General features: G+C 45.6%; 6 protein-coding genes across 6 annotated transcripts; 3 read left to right on the top strand and 3 right to left on the bottom strand.

Annotated features, from left to right (window-relative positions):
- Positions 1–400: 400 nt before the first annotated feature.
- AOL_s00215g901 (uncharacterized protein) lies at positions 401–2,262 on the bottom strand (the record flags this gene model as incomplete). Its single annotated transcript, XM_011130103.1, has 2 exons — positions 401–672; positions 828–2,262. The coding sequence occupies 2 exons, from the start codon at positions 2,260–2,262 to the stop codon at positions 401–403; spliced, it is 1,707 nt and encodes a 568-aa protein (XP_011128405.1).
- An 869-nt stretch (positions 2,263–3,131) lies between these two features.
- Positions 3,132–4,072, top strand: AOL_s00215g900 (uncharacterized protein; the record flags this gene model as incomplete). Its single annotated transcript, XM_011130102.1, has 3 exons — positions 3,132–3,549; positions 3,620–3,916; positions 3,981–4,072. 3 exons carry the CDS (start codon positions 3,132–3,134, stop codon positions 4,070–4,072), a joined length of 807 nt encoding a protein of 268 aa, XP_011128404.1.
- A 2,069-nt stretch (positions 4,073–6,141) lies between these two features.
- Positions 6,142–6,911, bottom strand: AOL_s00215g899 (uncharacterized protein; the record flags this gene model as incomplete). The annotated part of the gene is made up of 2 exons (XM_011130101.1): positions 6,142–6,753; positions 6,840–6,911. 2 exons carry the CDS (start codon positions 6,909–6,911, stop codon positions 6,142–6,144), a joined length of 684 nt encoding a protein of 227 aa, XP_011128403.1.
- Positions 6,912–9,688: 2,777 nt separating this feature from the next.
- Positions 9,689–10,413, bottom strand: AOL_s00215g898 (uncharacterized protein; the record flags this gene model as incomplete). The annotated part of the gene is made up of 3 exons (XM_011130100.1): positions 9,689–9,929; positions 9,990–10,283; positions 10,352–10,413. The coding sequence occupies 3 exons, from the start codon at positions 10,411–10,413 to the stop codon at positions 9,689–9,691; spliced, it is 597 nt and encodes a 198-aa protein (XP_011128402.1).
- A 2,358-nt stretch (positions 10,414–12,771) lies between these two features.
- AOL_s00215g897 (uncharacterized protein) lies at positions 12,772–13,646 on the top strand (the record flags this gene model as incomplete). The annotated part of the gene is made up of 2 exons (XM_011130099.1): positions 12,772–12,874; positions 12,940–13,646. 2 exons carry the CDS (start codon positions 12,772–12,774, stop codon positions 13,644–13,646), a joined length of 810 nt encoding a protein of 269 aa, XP_011128401.1.
- An 892-nt stretch (positions 13,647–14,538) lies between these two features.
- Positions 14,539–16,800, top strand: AOL_s00215g896 (uncharacterized protein; the record flags this gene model as incomplete). Its single annotated transcript, XM_011130098.1, has 5 exons — positions 14,539–14,895; positions 14,997–15,377; positions 15,464–15,907; positions 16,064–16,334; positions 16,409–16,800. 5 exons carry the CDS (start codon positions 14,539–14,541, stop codon positions 16,798–16,800), a joined length of 1,845 nt encoding a protein of 614 aa, XP_011128400.1.
- Between the last annotated feature and the right edge of the window lie 420 nt (positions 16,801–17,220).

The raw sequence follows: 17,220 nt of genomic DNA, 5'->3' as shown, positions 1-17,220 counted from the left end.
TACATTTCATCTACGGAGGGAAAGATATTTAGAGTGAACTAGTCTATGCATTCTCAACAAAAAAAGCTAGGATCATGAATGGTAGCTAACTACAAGGTTGAAAGTAAACATGTTTTTGTGATCCATCTTCTAATGCTTTCCCATCTTCCAGAAATAGCAACATCTCAATCATGACCCGTGAAAACCAAAAAAAGAATGTACAGTTGAAAGTGAAAAAGGAAACCGGGGAACTATGCAGTTATCTAACAAAAAAATCGAAACTGATTATACATTTATGTACAAGGTATACCATTCTGAATTTACATGATGAAGCTGAAGAATCTCCATCCTTTGATCGCTCTAGGGTTTAGTCTTCGTGCGGAAGATGAAAGCCGCTAGGACGACTCCCCAGTGGGGATATTTACAAGCACTGGCTGTAGTATGGGTTGAGAGACTGGCAAGTGGAGCCAGAGACGCAGGCAGTTGGGCCAGTCCAGCCGATACCACCGCATTGTCCCCACTTCTGAGCTTGGCCACCGGTGCCAGCGCTGCTGGTGGTGGTAGTGCGGGGAGTGGTGGTGGCGGCAGTGGTAGTGCGGGCAGTGGTGGTGACGGCAGTGGTGGTGCGGGCAGTGGTGGTGGTGGTGCGAGCAGTGGTGGTGCTAGTGCGAGCAGTGGTGGTGCTGGTGTTGCCTGGAGGAAACAGTTATGTTAGTCACTGAGAATCAAGAGATTGAGTGTGTTGTATTGTTGCATAATAAGATGCCAAGTTAGGAAATTTCCTAGTTTGGAATGCAACAGATATAACACTCTTCCATGTCATGGTGGGATGGGGTAAAGGTACTTACCAGTGCCTGGTCGGACGTATGGGCCGCAGAGAGCGGATGGGACAGTGACACCGGTTCCGAAGGTGGAGCAAAGCTCACCAATCTTGATGTTGGAGTAGGTGACAGAGCTGTTTGGAACGGACTGGATGAGCTCATTTGGATCACCGGAGGTGGTAGAGCAGGAACCACGGGCAATACCGGGGAGGGACGGGTCAGCGTCAACTGGGTATGGGGAGTTGAGCCAGAGGAGATGGGCAGCGTGATCAGCCCAGATGGAGAGGGCCAAGACGTGTCCACGCTTGAGGGACTTGCCCATACCGACGAGACCCTCGTGGTTGACGTTGAAGTACGGGTTGTCACCGAAGACGTTCTTCTGGTTAACACAGTACTCATCGGTGATGGAGTTGAAGTCACCAATGCCGGGCCATTCGTTCTTGGATTGTTGGATGACAACACCGTTCTGGACCCAGGCACGACGGATCTCAACGAGCTTACCAGTGGCGGTCTGGTCGTCAGTGATGAACTGGGTGACAACGGTGATCTTCTTGGTGGTGTCAACGGTCTTTCCTGGACCGTAGAAGTTCTTGTTACCTTGACGGTAAGGGTTGAAGTCACAACCGTCCTTGTCGCAGACACCAGCATATCTGTTGCTGCCATCACCGCAAGTAGTGGCGTCACCGCATCGGAAGAGACCGGTGTCACGGCAAGTGTGTGGGGTGTAGGCGTTAGAGATGGAGTTGGCTTCCCAGATATCCATCTCAGAGCAGCAGGCACCGTACTTTCCGTGACCAGCATTGGTATCGGTGGAGGATGGAGTCCATCCCTCAACGTTACCAGCACCAGCAATGAACTTCATGTCATGTGGGCACTGAGCGTCGCAGTAACCGGTACCGTACTTAGCACCAGCCTTGTTGGTTGGGTACTTGGCCATACCACCGTCCTTGTCCATCTCAACGAAGTACAAGGCAGCGTTAACACCGCAAGGCATGTTGGAGACATCGACATCGAAGGTGAACTCCTTGTTCAAGACATCGAACATGGTGTAGTTGGTGTCGTCATCCATCAAGTAGACACGAGAACCAACGTTGGTGGTGGACGAACGAGTGACGAACTTGAGGGTAAGAGCATTGCCGCTGGTAGTGATACCGTAGGTGGCAGGGTAGTCAGCACCCTCAAGAGCGCAGTTAGCAGCGCAGGCAGCGTTGTTGGGGCAGAGAGTGGCATCGAAGCTGTTTCCGGTGTAGCAGTTGTTGTACTTGTTAGCCTCGTTGTTTCGGAGCCAACGCCAGTTAGCGTCGACGACAATCTTGGTGTTCTTAGTTGTGCAGCCACCAGATCGAGTGCAGACGGAGGAGGTCAAGCCAGGATGGGTCTCGGCGGTGACGGAACCAGGTTGCTGGGCCGCAACGAAGGCGATGAGGGAGGAGAAGAGAGCGACTTTGCTGAATGCCGGCATTTTGATTTTTGATATGTGCAAAGGACTAGTTCTTGCTAGTTTCCTGTAAAGGTTTATATAATATATACAAGTGGAAGAAGGTTGTTGGGATTGGGAGATTAGAAGATGTGATGATGGATGTAGAAGAAAGTCGATGAGGAGGTGCGAGAACTGGATTCTTATATACACCTTTTGGAAGCATACACGCTCATACCTTTAGTCTCAACTTGGTAGCGTTCTCCACCTTGAACTCCGGGTTTTCTCAGTTGACTTGCAATCTAAATTTCGATCCATCATGGAACCGAACTATGATCATCCGAATGGTGGACGTGCACACAGGCACCCCATGCGCATTCCCTTTTCTTTCTTTTCTTTTTTCTAAAGTTCTCCTCGATCAGTGAGAAAGAAGAGAAGAAGCTTTGACCGTATTTGCTTTTGCAGACGATCAGGCGTGAACTGACTGACCTTAGTCTAGTCCGTACACAGTTCGTAATTGTACTAGCTATGCGTGTGCGCTTTTCCAGAAAGTTTCAGAAACATTGGGCGATTGGACGAGCCGGCGGAGCCGTCCAGGTACCAGGAGGGCATATTCACTACTAGGAAGGCCCTGTGATCTTTCCCCTTCGGCAGTGGTCTGCCCGTAATAGTGTTAGCGCCCTTCAGTGGCCAATTGAGGATGTGGGGATGCGTTGGGATGTCACTGACTTCGCGTTAGTTGTTTTGCGTTGAGGTGAGGTTGTGGGTTTGACGGGAGCATCGGCAGAAAAGCCGCCGGGTATAACAGACCCATTGATCACGGGCCCCTGCCCAACCTCACATATTAACACCCTTCCAATTGAACCTTAGTTTTAGTTTCTTCAACCTGCTGGCTAGTACAGAGCACACTGCGAATGCCAATTAGTGATAAGGTCTGGATTGCGCTGGTGAGCAAATATTCCGAAAAGACAGTCGTCATATCGCAAGGACTAACCCTTCCCGGATGCCCTGCCCTTGTCCTTCGACTTTGGACCGAAGGATTGCCTCTCCGAAAGAGAATGAAAGACCTAGCTAGTTTCGACGACTGCTGCCTCGCTCCATGGCTCGTGGCTGACAATCTCGTTCTTGAAAGCGCCATAATCAACTATCTCAGACTGGGCCTTCAGATCTACCTCATATCGGGGTTCAGCGAAACCCGGCCGAGCCATCCGATCAGTTCTTGTTCAGTCTTCTTACCAGACTATCAAATGACTAGACGAAAGAGATCTTCGGCTTCCAGAGACCGTCTCCAGCGTCCTGACTGTCCCAAGAGGCTGGTTAGCGCTGCTGGATGTTAGTGTAGCATGTAGGCAAGGCAGCGCTACATGCACCGGCGCTAACTCCATAACAACCCACATACTAGTACAGACAGCTACATCAGCAGTTAGCGGAACCTCTCCGCAAATGTGGAGTTCGGATGAAATTTCAGGGAGCATTTCTCCAGCATTTGCCCTCAGCACACCTGATCAGGAGATCTCATGGAACATTCGATGGAAGGTCCACAAGCACGACCGGGGTCTCCTTTGGTCTAAGCTTTTTAGTGCTGTTTCGAGTGCCCTGCCAGGGCCGGAAAAACTGAACGGTACCCGAAACTGCCCCACCACAAGACTGCGAAATCCAAACCCCAAGATTGGACCAAGCCGGGACAACACAACAGAAGGTCAAGCCAACCCTCATTGTGCAGGCATCCCGAGAATTCTTTTGCATAGACGTATACTATGTAGCCATAGAACAAGACTCCACAAGACCTTCCTTGACGTGGGGCCGCATATTCTATCGCCCTGTTATTTCCATGTACTGTCGGATGGCAAATTAGCTTGTCAATGCTTCCGTCGATCATCCATATTGCAATTGCGTCTAAATTAGTTGTTCAGGTTGGCTGAATCGGTTTTGACGGGCCCATATAGGTGACAATACCTTGATACACCTAACGCATGTGTAAACTTTCATAGAAAATCCCACCCCCACTGCACTAGTCCGTAGTATAGCGATCAGCACTAGTACAACGCACGGGATTGTTACGCTAGCTATCTAGGAGGAATCCAACTGTGAGGTCTAACTAGAGTTCAACTCCGCTGTATCCAGCAGTAAACTCTGGCTCGCGTTCTGGCATAATATTGGTCAGTCGACGAATAATGTGGAGTCAGTACCCCAGCGAGCGTAAAACCAGGTCGCCACTTCGCAAAAACCTCTTCCCTAGATCTGTCGAACATTACTTGTTCATATTTTTGTTTTGACGGGGAACAAGACTTTCGAATTCCGGTAGGGCACTGAAGATATGCCAAGGGGACGCGAGATGACTATGCACCTGATCGACTTGTCTCCCTGCTTAGATACCTGCGAGTTCAAGGTATCGGTGGGCCCAGTCCTGGTATTAATCCGTATGTGGACCCAAACCCCGAGATAGTCATGGGAACACCAAAAATCGCTAAACTGAACATCTTTTAAACGTCCGCGCACATTAATGCTATATTTCGTGGAAAACTTCGAAAAAAACTTGCGATATGATCTGATTAAACTAATATGAGACACAACCTAGGCTATCTGTAAAGATGCAATGCAGATACGATATAATTTGCTGTAAGTGAGAGATATATTGCAGCTTGTATCAGCCAGCATATTGTAGCCGGGGAATAATGGTAAATCGCCCATGTCGGATACCGGGTAGGTTTCCAAGGCGTAACCAAGATACGCATTTTTAGAAAACCCTCTCACCTATTGGACATCTCAATATTTTCCATAAAGTCTTAGCTTTTAAGGGTTAAAAATGGGGATATGGGGATATGTGGGCTTTGAGTATATCCCGGGGTTATATTTGCCGATTAGCCTGCATTCAAAAACCTTTACATGTCCACGTAACGTTAAACGCTGACTATAACGCAACATTTCGGACCAAAAGAAAAACACCCTCAATCTTGCTTGTAATTGGGGAATTTGACTTGCATCGTGAAGGGTTCCGGCTGAAAACCAGAAAAATTCGCCGATTCGGTCGGGTTTGAGTCTCAGGTTTTTGCAAGCCATATGCCTTAGGTCGCCTACAATTATACGCCGCACCGTGACCTCATACACATTAATACTTCCAATTATGCACTTTTCATGCATTTTAGAATTGGCAGGTGGCTTTGCCACGCTATTTTGGGCGACATAACGGATCTGAGCAGTCACGAGTGCCGGCTGGGCTCCACCGCCTCGAGACAACTGTGGCTGGCGCTACCGGAAAAATATTAGATGTTCCGCAAACTCAGCGTAAACCGAGCCACGACTCTTAGTCGTATGTCGTTCGATTATCCCAATGAGCAAAATAAGACAGATTGGTGATGGTGTTTCGGTTTATGTTCGTTTCTGACTTCCCAATTAGAATGTTCAGATGATCAACTATTCCTTTCATTTCTTTTATTAGCTCTATTAACGTTGCCTCCACAGACTACCGCCTATCCTAGCTACGATTCTAGCTAAGACTGCCAATTGCCTCTGCATGTTTTACCTGTTTATTGTTGCATTGGCATAGACACTTACCACGGAATAAGGGATACCGGTGTCGTAGCTCCGTCCTGAATTTCCTTGGTTGGTGTCTTGGGAGGCGTCGACTAAACCATGAATCACTCATTCCGTTTCCCGAATTCCGAAAACCTCAGAGGAAAGGGTTTTCTCATTCATTTTTTGCCAGTTGGCTGGCGTTTACAGGATCAAATACATTCCCTCCAGCTTCGAGGTTTGGCCAGTCCCCTAGGCCAGCAAGAAATGTTGGACTCTTTCACATTAAGGTATTAATTTCCTTCACCGTCGATTCACAACTAATCCATAATGATGTCTGTAGCCTATCGTTGAATGATTGCATGCTCTCTTTCACATGGGATATGGACAAACTCTGGTCTTGCGAAACAATCATAGCCTTTTCACCATCCACAAGTTCCCGTTAACATCTTTTCCACGCTCGCCGCTTTTCCCTTCATCCACTATCTCGTCGAACCTACTATACCCAATCGCCATATAGAACCTCTCAGCATCTAAATTTCTCCCTTCCATCACTAGATGAACACCTTTCACGCCTGCCTCTCTCAGCTTATCCCACAAAGCCTCCATCAACTTCTTTCCAAACCCCTTCCGCTGGTAATCGGGTAGGATATCAATATGCAAATGTGCCGGATACTCCTCCACCAACCTTGGACAAGCATCATGTAGCATATCTTCTGGGTTATACAGCAACTGCAGAACCCCCAATGTGAGATCCTTCCCCCAATCCGCCGGCGGATCCATTTCCGGCTTTCTCAACAGCGGATCCAGCGATTCCAAGATGGGCAAGTACTCTTCCCTCCATTTCTTCGCAAACTCTAGCGTATTGGGTGCACAGATGACATATCCGACCGCATTACCATTCCCATCATCGACGGCAAAGCAATATTCGGGGCAGAGACGGAGGTACGGTACGTTCCAGATATAGGGTGCAATAAGATTCGGGGTGCCAGCTCGGAGAGCTGGACCGACGGTTTTTTTGCACTAGAAGAGAAAAGAGAGGGAGAAGTCGGCTCCTATAAGATCCCGCCTTAAGAATAGTAGGTGAAGACTAGGAAATACATACATACCACGTCGAAGAGAGGGGCAGCATCCTCCACCGGATCGGCGAGCCGCACGAAAGGCTGATGTTCAACCGACATTTTTTATAATTTAGGGCTTTGCTTTGCGTTGTTGTTTTTAACTTCCAACGTTTCCCCTGCAATTTGAAGCTTCTTTTGTTGACCCCTCAGGACAAAAGTTTGAGACTTGAAATTGAATCTCGAGGCTGCGCTTCAAGGACCTTTTAACATCAAATGCGTGTCCCACGGCCTAGCTTTAAAGAACGGAAACTTTCGACATCTATAGCTCTACCGTCACTAAACCCGTTCTACTCGGGCCAAGCGTGCTGAGAATCTTTCCGGCAGCCTTGAAATCGAAAGGATATACGGAGTAGACAATTCGAGAATCGGAGAATCAATACATAGCAGTGGGAAATTAAAGCTACATGTTACATGCAGTCCCACCTTGACTCACCCCACCCCACCAAGACCATAGGCATAGCTCCATCCCCACAGAGAGCTTGTTTGCACTTGCTAAATCATGTGTTCACATAATATTATATGATCTTAACGTTATCTGCTCATCCAGCACCGGCACATCTTCGGTTGAACCCCCCGAGGGCTCTCTATCTTCGAGACCGTTATTGTTAAAAAGTACCAAAGGTCCCGTCTACAGTTTCGGCACCTTATACCACCCTTAAATTTGTCAACAGATGTTCGTTCTCAATTGAGCTCACGCTTGAGCTCCCGGGCCTCGTTCTGCCGTGTGTTAATACGTGGGACTTCTGTGCGTTTATCAATCGATATCATATATCAAGTGACTATTATCCGATCAATTCATTTAAATAAAAACGCGGGAAGTTCACGAACCGTCCTAGCATTTTAGCAAAATATGTTAAAAACCGCTCAGACTCCAAGCCAAGACCAGGTTTTGCGGGGTAAGGGTATCTGAGCCCTCTCCGACGCGATGCACCGAGTTTCAGACATAAAACATTTACAGGGATGCCGACGGGTCTTTGATCCGGCCTAAATGGAAGTGGATGGGTGCTCGTAATTGTGTTGTATAATTATAACTCCTCCAACCAAACTGTGCGAAATATTCGAAATAGAGATGTCACTTTAACTCCAAAATAACCAAGCTCGTTACGTAGACATGAACACTGAGCGCAAACAGAGACGTTTCTAGATGTCGACCGCCTGTTATGTTATAATCGGGTCATTGAAAAATAAAAGGCTAACGTTAGCTTGTATCGTATGGAAACCGGTACCATGGTAGTCGGATTGACATTAGTATTGGAGCCAATTTATGTTTACCCCGGGAAGAACGTTGAAGATCCGATATCCCACCTAGCGATCTTTTGATCAATCCATGGCTTTGGAGGCTGATGATTGATATTGTGACAGTCCCTTGATTTCCAGGGTCAAACTAGTTTTGGAGATCACTTTAGGAGAAGTTCATGAATAGCTCGGGTGACTGTAGCGCGAGTGTGTCAGGTGGTTTATTGTATTTGTACTACAAGGTCAAATATTGAATTTCAAGAATCCATAGAAAAATTCATTGAGAAGCGGGTTCGGATGGAAGGTGATATGTAGATCTAGGCGTGTCGGTGGGTTTTAACCTTTGGAGAAAGTTAAAACATGTTAACGATGTCCTAAATTCTAAAACATGAGAGATCTATTATATATTAGAACTTTAGTGCACATGATCGGGGATGGATGTATTCCTTCATACCAAGCCATTCCATAATCTCTTTCAAAAGGTCACCGTCATATTGACACTCTCAAATGTTGTATTACAACGGAGGCTGCTCAATACCAAGCTTCTGGAAGACACACGGGTTGATAACGTTCTCCTTGCATCCGTATCTCTTCCCTATCCGGCAGAACCAAAAGGACTGCTAGCATAACAACTCCGATACAAAGCATGATCTTTGGTCCGATTTCTTGTAGAAGATAGAAAGTTGTAACGATGATAAAGGTTACTGGAATGGTAATGCAGGTGAAAAATAGCATCTATTGTTTGCGATTGTGTAGTTAGAACAGATTAGTATGATATCATCGTAGTATCAATATTGTGATTCCATGCATACTTCACAGGTACAATGATAGTACCAAATTAGAGTTTCAATCATTGTAGACTAACTCAGGAAGATCCATACAGCTTTGTGGAAAGAGTGGGCTTCTAAAGCAATTCTAGAAGGTGATTGAGGTTTATGAAGAAACACAGCCGATAGAGGTTTCTGATGATTTGCAAATTTGATCAATGAACTCTTGAGATGAGAGTGTTGTAGGTAACTTTATAATCTTACAATTCCTTTTGCACGATGCATCCGCGACAATATTCCTCCTGAATTCAGGAAGTGAACAAAAGTCTCAAAGTAACATCATCTAGCTTCTATTTACAAACATGGTAGAATGCCAGTAATATCACAAACCTTCTATGCTGAGAAGGGCTCTAGAGAAGATTGAGTATTACAGAAAAGTAAGCTAAGATTTAGAGCGTTTACTTGGACCTTATGGACACTTGATCTATCAACAATAACATAAAAGCCCCGCTTTATAGTTCTGTACGGAACGACGCGTATTGATGTTCCATAGGCTACGCTATTTTCCCTTACAGCAAATATGATTAAATCATGACTACCATAAGCTTTCGCCACAACTCAGACTTGCTTAAAAATGAAATTCTAACTGTGTACTGTCTGTGTTGGTGAAGGCGTCAACAAGGTAATACTGTGATAGATGGACCGAAGTGGTGGCCATTCAGAAACGATAGCGTAGAGTTGCTCTCTCTCTCTCTCTCTCTCTCTTTTGTACGATAAGGGTAAAATCGAAGGCCCCAATAATATTGAAATTAAAGAAAACGAGATCAAAGAACCTTACTCCGTCTCGCAGAGTGCTCGGTTTTCGTCGTTGATTCCACGATACTCAAGTGTCCCATGTAACCCTTCAGAAGCCCATCGCACACGCGCGATGCCCCAAGAAGTTTCACGATTATTCAGTATGCGGATGGCAGTTCTGGCTTCCACAGTATTGGGGAGATCAACGAAACAGTAGTAGGTATTGGGGTCACTATCACTTGGAGGAGCTTTGGAGGCGTGAATGTTGCTCAAAGATTCACTAAATATTTTTAGCTCCACTTTCTCATTTATGACGGATATGCAATCAGGGATGGCTTACATATGAAAGCCATGAAAAAGCTCTCTTATAAAATCCTCGAGTTGGTTGATATTGGTAACGTGTGGGAGACCACTAACCCAAAGTCGGGTGGATGCCGATTTAAGGCTGCTACCTTTCAATGCATCCCTCTTTTTAGAGTAGGTTTCTAGCTCGTTTAAATTCATCTTGACGTGGCGCCCTCGCATTTTTCGCAGGTCGAGGTTGGTGACAGCAGCATTGGCGTCTTCATGTGAGTCGAACTCAACTTGGCAAAAGTGTCCCCTTTTTTTGATTTCTGGCATGCTTATTGCTTTACTGGTGTTGATAATTATAATTAGTACACTAGGTTTTCTAATGGCTTCCAGCTATTGGATAGAACCTACATAGTAAAGCCGCCGCCCTCAAGCCAAATCGCAACGTCCGATGCTTCTATAGACCACTCCATATTGCCAATGTACACAGAACAACCATCCTCTATTGCTTGTGCTATGTGTCTTTGGTAGGTTGCATTGTCTAGAAAAAAGTATTGCCTATTTTCTGGGCACCATCTTTTCCATCGGTTCTGGATGGTAGAATGTTGGGAAGGGTTTTGAATCTGTGGGAGCTGGGGATTTTCATTAGGGTTAGATTGGGCCGTATTTTGGTGGTTTCGATTGTGGTGCCCGATAGAGGTGCCCAAGTGAATATTCGGATGACCGTAACGCCGGTCGCGGGGATTTTGAGACGTGTCTAAAGTTTGGTGATACCGGTTAGCTGTACCTGAATACTCCATTTGTAAAGCAGCAGATGGGGGCTCGATGAAAGGTATATACTCTGCAACTTTGTGTCGGTAGACGAAAGATCCATCCTGGGAAGCCAGATGGCACTGAGATGAGGAGCCCTAAGCGAGGTAAAAGGTAGGTAAGAGAATGGTTGATGGGATGGACATGAGAGTTAATTTTTACAGATATATCGATATCTGAACAGAAAATATTGAACACTTCCCACAGACGCAAGTGTCTTGGATACCGAGTCCTCAGGTCGGTAGAATTGCATCGTCGCCTTGTATCCCCGTCGCTGGGAGATAAATATTGACGAGTAGGTAGCTACTTAGGTAGCTAAGTAATGTTTGCGTGATATTACATCCATCTCAACCTCTGACTTTCTAGACTCTACATGTGCTGTCTGGCAAAACTGCAACCTCACAACTGGTTTTTGCCTCCACTGGGAGATATTGATGGGGGTTTCAAATCTTTATCAGGTGAGCTCCAGTTGATGAAAATATATGTATACTCCCAAAGGCTCTAAGCTGTCCTAGGAATCCAGAATGCCGGAGTGGTCCCGACTTTGAAGTCTTGAAGAAAGATAAAGCCTACAAACCTAGGTAAGTAGTTATTTATGTTATAACATACATCTGCATACACAGTTCTGAGAGAAGAGAATCCGGAGTCTAATATAATAGATGCATCATAGATATAGATAATCTATAAAGTATCAATCGGGGAGGGAGGTTAAGATTAGTCAGCCTGTGGTGTTAGGCATGTGCTGTGTCTTTATAGGCTGAATCCAAAGTCGACGTTCACAGATGAAACCTTGGTTTCGAAAGGGTCCTAAGACTTAAGTAAGGTTTCGATATCTAGCCTAATTGATGTTAGCTATTAAAGAAGCTTTCGCTTGTCGGACCTTGGCGGACCTGCTGACACTCATTACGAATCAGATTACGCCGAACGCGAACCTCCACGGGCCCCAGCCGGAACGTCTGCACCTAGATTTTGCACATTGTCTTCTGCGCGGACATGTAAATGTACCAGGCAAAATTTTATGCTGAAAGGCGACCCTTCAGTAACGTATCGTCGTCCGGTCCAGCTTGATAAACGACCACGCGGCCCGTCACTACGCACCAGAGCTGCAGAGTCACCTCCAACGTAACACAAGACTACCTACCCTAGCTAAGCATCACCTTCTGTCAGCAAACTGCTCAAAGCAAAGCGTCAATGACAAAGATTTTCAACAGAATTCCATAGATTGGTGTAGTTAACACATAAAACTCTCTACTCTTGGCTCAAAAATAACTATCCGGCTGGTAGATACGATCGATATTATGCAATCACGTATACAGCCATCAGAACCAATCCTCCAAGGCAAACCCGTTACGTAATATTACAACTTGATGAATAATCCCTCCGAAAGGTCATCTTTGCGCACAAAGATACGAGAAAAAATATGATCATAGTTTAACTTGGGGCAGACAATACCAGAATTCGGACAGAGGATCTTCTTAGAGCGCCATGAACGTAAGCCGGCTCGTCGTGCGAGCCGCAAAAACTACCGAATATCTGACCCAAATACAAGTCGGCCCGACTGAACGAAGCCTGTTTCCAAGCGAGCCAATCACACGCCAGCGGACTTAATATCTGCCAAGAGACTTCATTGCGTCGGCGGAACCATGGATGGCAGATGCAGGGGTACTGCTTTCGTTAGCCATTTCGTCACCTGTAGCTGTAGGAACAGAACCCACCGGTGGGGTCTATTCTTGCTTGATGATCTAAGCTACGGTGTAACTTAATGCTCCCGATTCCGTTTTAGTCAAAGCTTAGTGTGAGAACTGGTAGGTCTTGTGCGCCACCATTGAAGTTTATAAATATAGAGACCTTGAAGCTATCATCGACGCTTTCTTAAAACATCAGTTCACAAGAATCAAACACTTCATCCCAAAGCACGAAATCTAAAAATATCCTCAACAATACAACAGATCTCTTTCTCCCTCTCTCCCTCTCCTCAAAATCATAAAACAATATATTAATATAGTAGTTATACCAAGACAATGGCACAAGCAACAAAGACAGTCGCTTTCTTCGGCGCCACAGGTGGCACTGCACTCGCAGCTCTCGAGCTGTCCCTCCGAGCAGGCTACCAGTGCTCTGCCAGTAAGCTCATGTGAAACCCGTAGTTAAGTTATCGTCTCATTACTAACATACATACCTACCTGCAGTCGTCCGCTCAGCCGAGAAACTCAAAGAAATGCTCTCAAATGATACTCCAACAGCCAATCTCCGCATCGTTCAAGGAGACGCTCTGCAACCGGAACCTGTTCGCGAAGTCCTTGTTGACCCCTCCACAGGAACAGTTGTGGACACTATCATATATGGTCTTGGCGGGCGCCCCACTAGCCTCAACCCTCTCACCGCAAAATTCCTTTTCCCACATATCTGCGAAGATACCACAAAGGTTATCTTATCAGTCCTTGAATCTTTCCGGCCCGCGACATCACCACTCATCTGTTCCGTATCAACGACTGGTGTGAGCGGATCGAACGATGTTCCATTCTTCTATGGTCCTTTCTACCACTGGATGCTCAAGACCCCCCATGACGACAAGGGTAAAATGGAAGAGTTGGTTAAAGGTGGTGGCACAAACGGCACATTCCGAGACTGGATCCTTATTCGCCCAACATTACTTTCAGACGGGGAAGCAACACATGGACAAATCAAAGCCGGATATGAAGGAATGGAAAAAACCAAAGATTTTGGAGGACAATTAAGCCTCGCTAATGGTGGAAGCGGTTGGAGGAGCGTGAATGGTAATGCTATCGGGTATATGATTTCACGAAAGGACGTCGGCGCGTTCATATTTGAAGAGGTGGTTGTTAACGGCGGCAGCAGGTTTAGCCGGAAAACGGTTACCTTGAGCCACTGGTAAGATAAAAGCCCCCGAAATATCCGGTCAAGGCCTCGCAAACCATACGGCGCAATTGCGCAAAGCCCTCTGGGTTTACTTCAATTATGTCCCTATTTTCATGTAGTAGTTAGAGTTGGAGTTTGAGGAAATGGGGCGTTTTGTCGGGAATAATTTTTCCTGCGGTTTTATGCTAGCAATAATTCAATATTTGTGTGCTTCTACTGCATAGGAATGCGATCGCCACGTACTTACATGTATAAAAGTCGTAAAATAGGGGTGACGTTCCCATTAGTTACGGTTGGGTTGATGTGGCCTAGCAGCTAACTGTTTGTAACTAAAACTGATGATAAATTTGGCAGATTTGTGGCGGCGTTCTAAGGCTTAAAACTCTTCTGCCTGGTAACTTTGATACCAATACGAGTACTACTACTTTATACAAGACCAATCATGATTCGAAAAATGGGTTTGCCTAGTCCCGTATTAAAACGCTTCGGCACACTTAAATGTACCTGGGATTCCTAATCCACCAACATCTACCAAGAAATGATCCGCCTAGATATTAGCCCATTCTAGACCAACAATATATTACATTGTGCGCTGTTTTCGATCCGCGAGAAGGTCAGCACAATGTGGTCACGTTAGCAGTTATAGTATCACTCCGATGGAAAGGTGCCGTCTCATCAGAGTCGATCAGAATTTCAACTCGTTTTTTTTTTTTCGTTAACGTTGCGGAGTTTTAGGCCACATGAGGCTCCCTATATGTATAAACTCTCTTGCAATATCGATCTTTGAACTTTATATGGACCACGTTATTTAAATCTATTTGCATTTTTATTAAGATTTGTTTCGGTCTTCTGGTAAAATAGCATATCTTCATTGTTACCTACATCAATCGAGTTGGTTTTCTCCAACTATGAGGATAAGGACCTTGACCCCCCGGTTTTTCTTGGTAGTATTCCTTGATTCAATCATCAACAATGCACACGCTCGGCCATGGGAGCCCGCTGTCAACTACACATCGAAAATCGGCACTCTCGATCAATACATTGAAATATACTACGCCATCTTGAAAAAGGAATATAGAATGGACATGGAATACAAAAAATTGTTATTAGAATGGGCGGAGCATTACGCGCTGGAGCCTCGACAAAAAAACATATATGCAACAGAACACGAATCTTTCGGCCTCCTGGCTATGAGTATATCAGTGGGCCCTAATCAGACCGCCACAAGTACCAAGGGAAAACTGCCCCTCGAGATTAAAGCTGGTGTAAGCGCACTACCCAATTCAATAAAGAGACATATTTTATAGGCAGGTTGCTGCCAATTGTAAAGATGTTAACTTGTCTAATCTTATCCGCCATATTCTAGTTAACAGGTTATCAACGAATATTCGGAGACGCAGTGCACCCACAAGGCGAGCCGTTCCACGAAGACCCACCCCCCTGGTTACGGTTCGGGCCGGCTGATCATGACGGGTATTATCTTGATAGACCAAAAAGGGTATGGTTGAAGAAGAAGGTTGAGGGCATGGTTTCAGACGCCGAAGACTTGAAAAGAAATTCCAAACGTGTTTCGCAATCGCCAGTTGAAGGTAGTATAGTTGATGAGATATTCCTTGATTTGCAAGTTATTTCCCAGCCGCCGGGCACCGGCATCGAAGATCTTCAAGGAAATTTCTGGAATTTCAAAAACCGGGGAGATGAGCAACTCGTATATGTCGTCGATACTGGGTGCGACATGGACCATCCCGTGAGTGGACCCACTCATTCAAACCTTTGCTACAAAGTAATTATATACAAGCAGTTAATCCATCGTTTAAATTGATGATAATACAGGAAGTCAGCGATATCCGGTTCCGAAAGGATTGGATATTTGCAGGGGCTGCCTTCCCATCGGACGAGAAGATAGACTCTCATAGCGCTTTCAATTATAAGCACGGTACAGCAGTAACTGGTCGCGTAGCTGGAAAACATACTGGTGTTGCACAAGATGCTGAAATAGTCATCGTCAAGACTTCGGACGGAAGGGGCTCTCTCGTTTACGATACGACGATAGACGCCTTATTAAAAGTCTACAGTGATATACAGAAAAACCACCCAAGAAACTGTATCGTGAATTATTCAGCGGGATGGTATAACCCACCTAAGAAACTTTATGGTAGTGAATCGGTGTTAAAAGAGTTTGGCCTGAGATTTCACGCGCTGGCATATGAGATCCTATCGGGTATCGCTAAGCTCGAAAATGCAATACTAGTGGCGGCAGCAGGGAACGGCGAAGCAGTAAGTATCTATTCCCCAGAAGCTCAAGAGAAGAAACTATATTGAATTTCAATTCAAGCCTGCCCAAACTCTTCAAAATTTCCCCTTCGAGCTTGTCGGAGTACGATAATAAAACAAAGCATACCCTAACTCCTCCACAAAAAATGGTGTGCCTAGGGAACGCCCGTCGACATATATCCTGCAATGTTTGGGGGCATTCCGGAGCTTCAAGATAGATTTGTTGTAGTAGGGGGTTATGATCCTGAATCAGGCCTCGTTGCAAACTCTTGGGCAGACTATATCAGGGTCGTCGCTCCGTCTGTTTCCGTTAACGTTGCCGGCTTCTACATTGACGGAGAATTAGCCATACCACCGAAAGGATATTTGCAACCACCGACCGAATTGCAAAAGAAACTCCAACTAGAGAATGCAGATGGAACGTCATTCGGTAAGTACTAGGGTCCATTCGCGAAAGAAATTCTATAACAGCTGATCCACTAACATAGGCTTGAAAATCCATAGCTTGTCCGACTGTAGCAGGAGTGATTGCAACACTGCTAGGGGCTGGGGTACCACTGGTCGAAGTCGTTCCATATCTCTATAGTCTAGCTTACCCAAGGGTGAAAAACGGGCCGAACGTAGTTTACAACGGCATTAAGATTCATCGGTGGCCTCAAAGCCTATGGCCAAGTTGGTATGCTAAAACTTTGGCCACACACACCAAACCTGTTTCAACAATCACCATGCATGGTTCAGCATTAAAAACAAAGTATGCGACATTCTTAGAAGAGAGGTCCAGAATCGGTACCAAGACAATATCCGTTCATGGATCAGCCAGAAAGACCTTGTACACCAGCTACTGGAAGCGTGAAACAAAACCGACACTACCTTCAATACCCACCGTGGCACTTTGATATCCAAGTAAGTACAAAAGTACTAGCTAGTGGTATCTACAGGTACTTAGTTATATTTACGTGAATATACATTTTTATAACTGTTTTGTTTTTATTGGCTATTCCCACGTTAGTAAGGATGTTTGCCAGTTTAAAATGAATGCTTTTGGCGTACCATTGTAGGAAGGAATGACAGAGAAGCGAGCGACTGCAGAATATGATGAAGGGATTGTATAAATTATTGCTTTGGGTTTTTCAAAAGACCACAAGCATTTTCGAGGACAGAGGATGAGGGCGTAGAAGATAGAAGGTGCAGAAGAGTACTTGAAGGACAATTCAAGTTGGTAGAGAGGGTAGAGAGGATGCATAGACAGAATGTCTCACAGAGGACGCCAACAATCGCTCATGGTAAAAGAAAGCGTGAAGAGAATCCTCTCCAGA

The sequence above is a fragment of the Orbilia oligospora genome (assembly GCF_000225545.1).
Source record: "Orbilia oligospora ATCC 24927 unplaced genomic scaffold scaffold00215, whole genome shotgun sequence".
Taxonomy (NCBI): Eukaryota; Fungi; Ascomycota; class Orbiliomycetes; order Orbiliales; family Orbiliaceae; genus Orbilia; species Orbilia oligospora.
The sequence above is the reverse complement of the archived record's forward strand: the minus strand, read 5'-3'. Positions and strand labels throughout refer to the sequence as shown.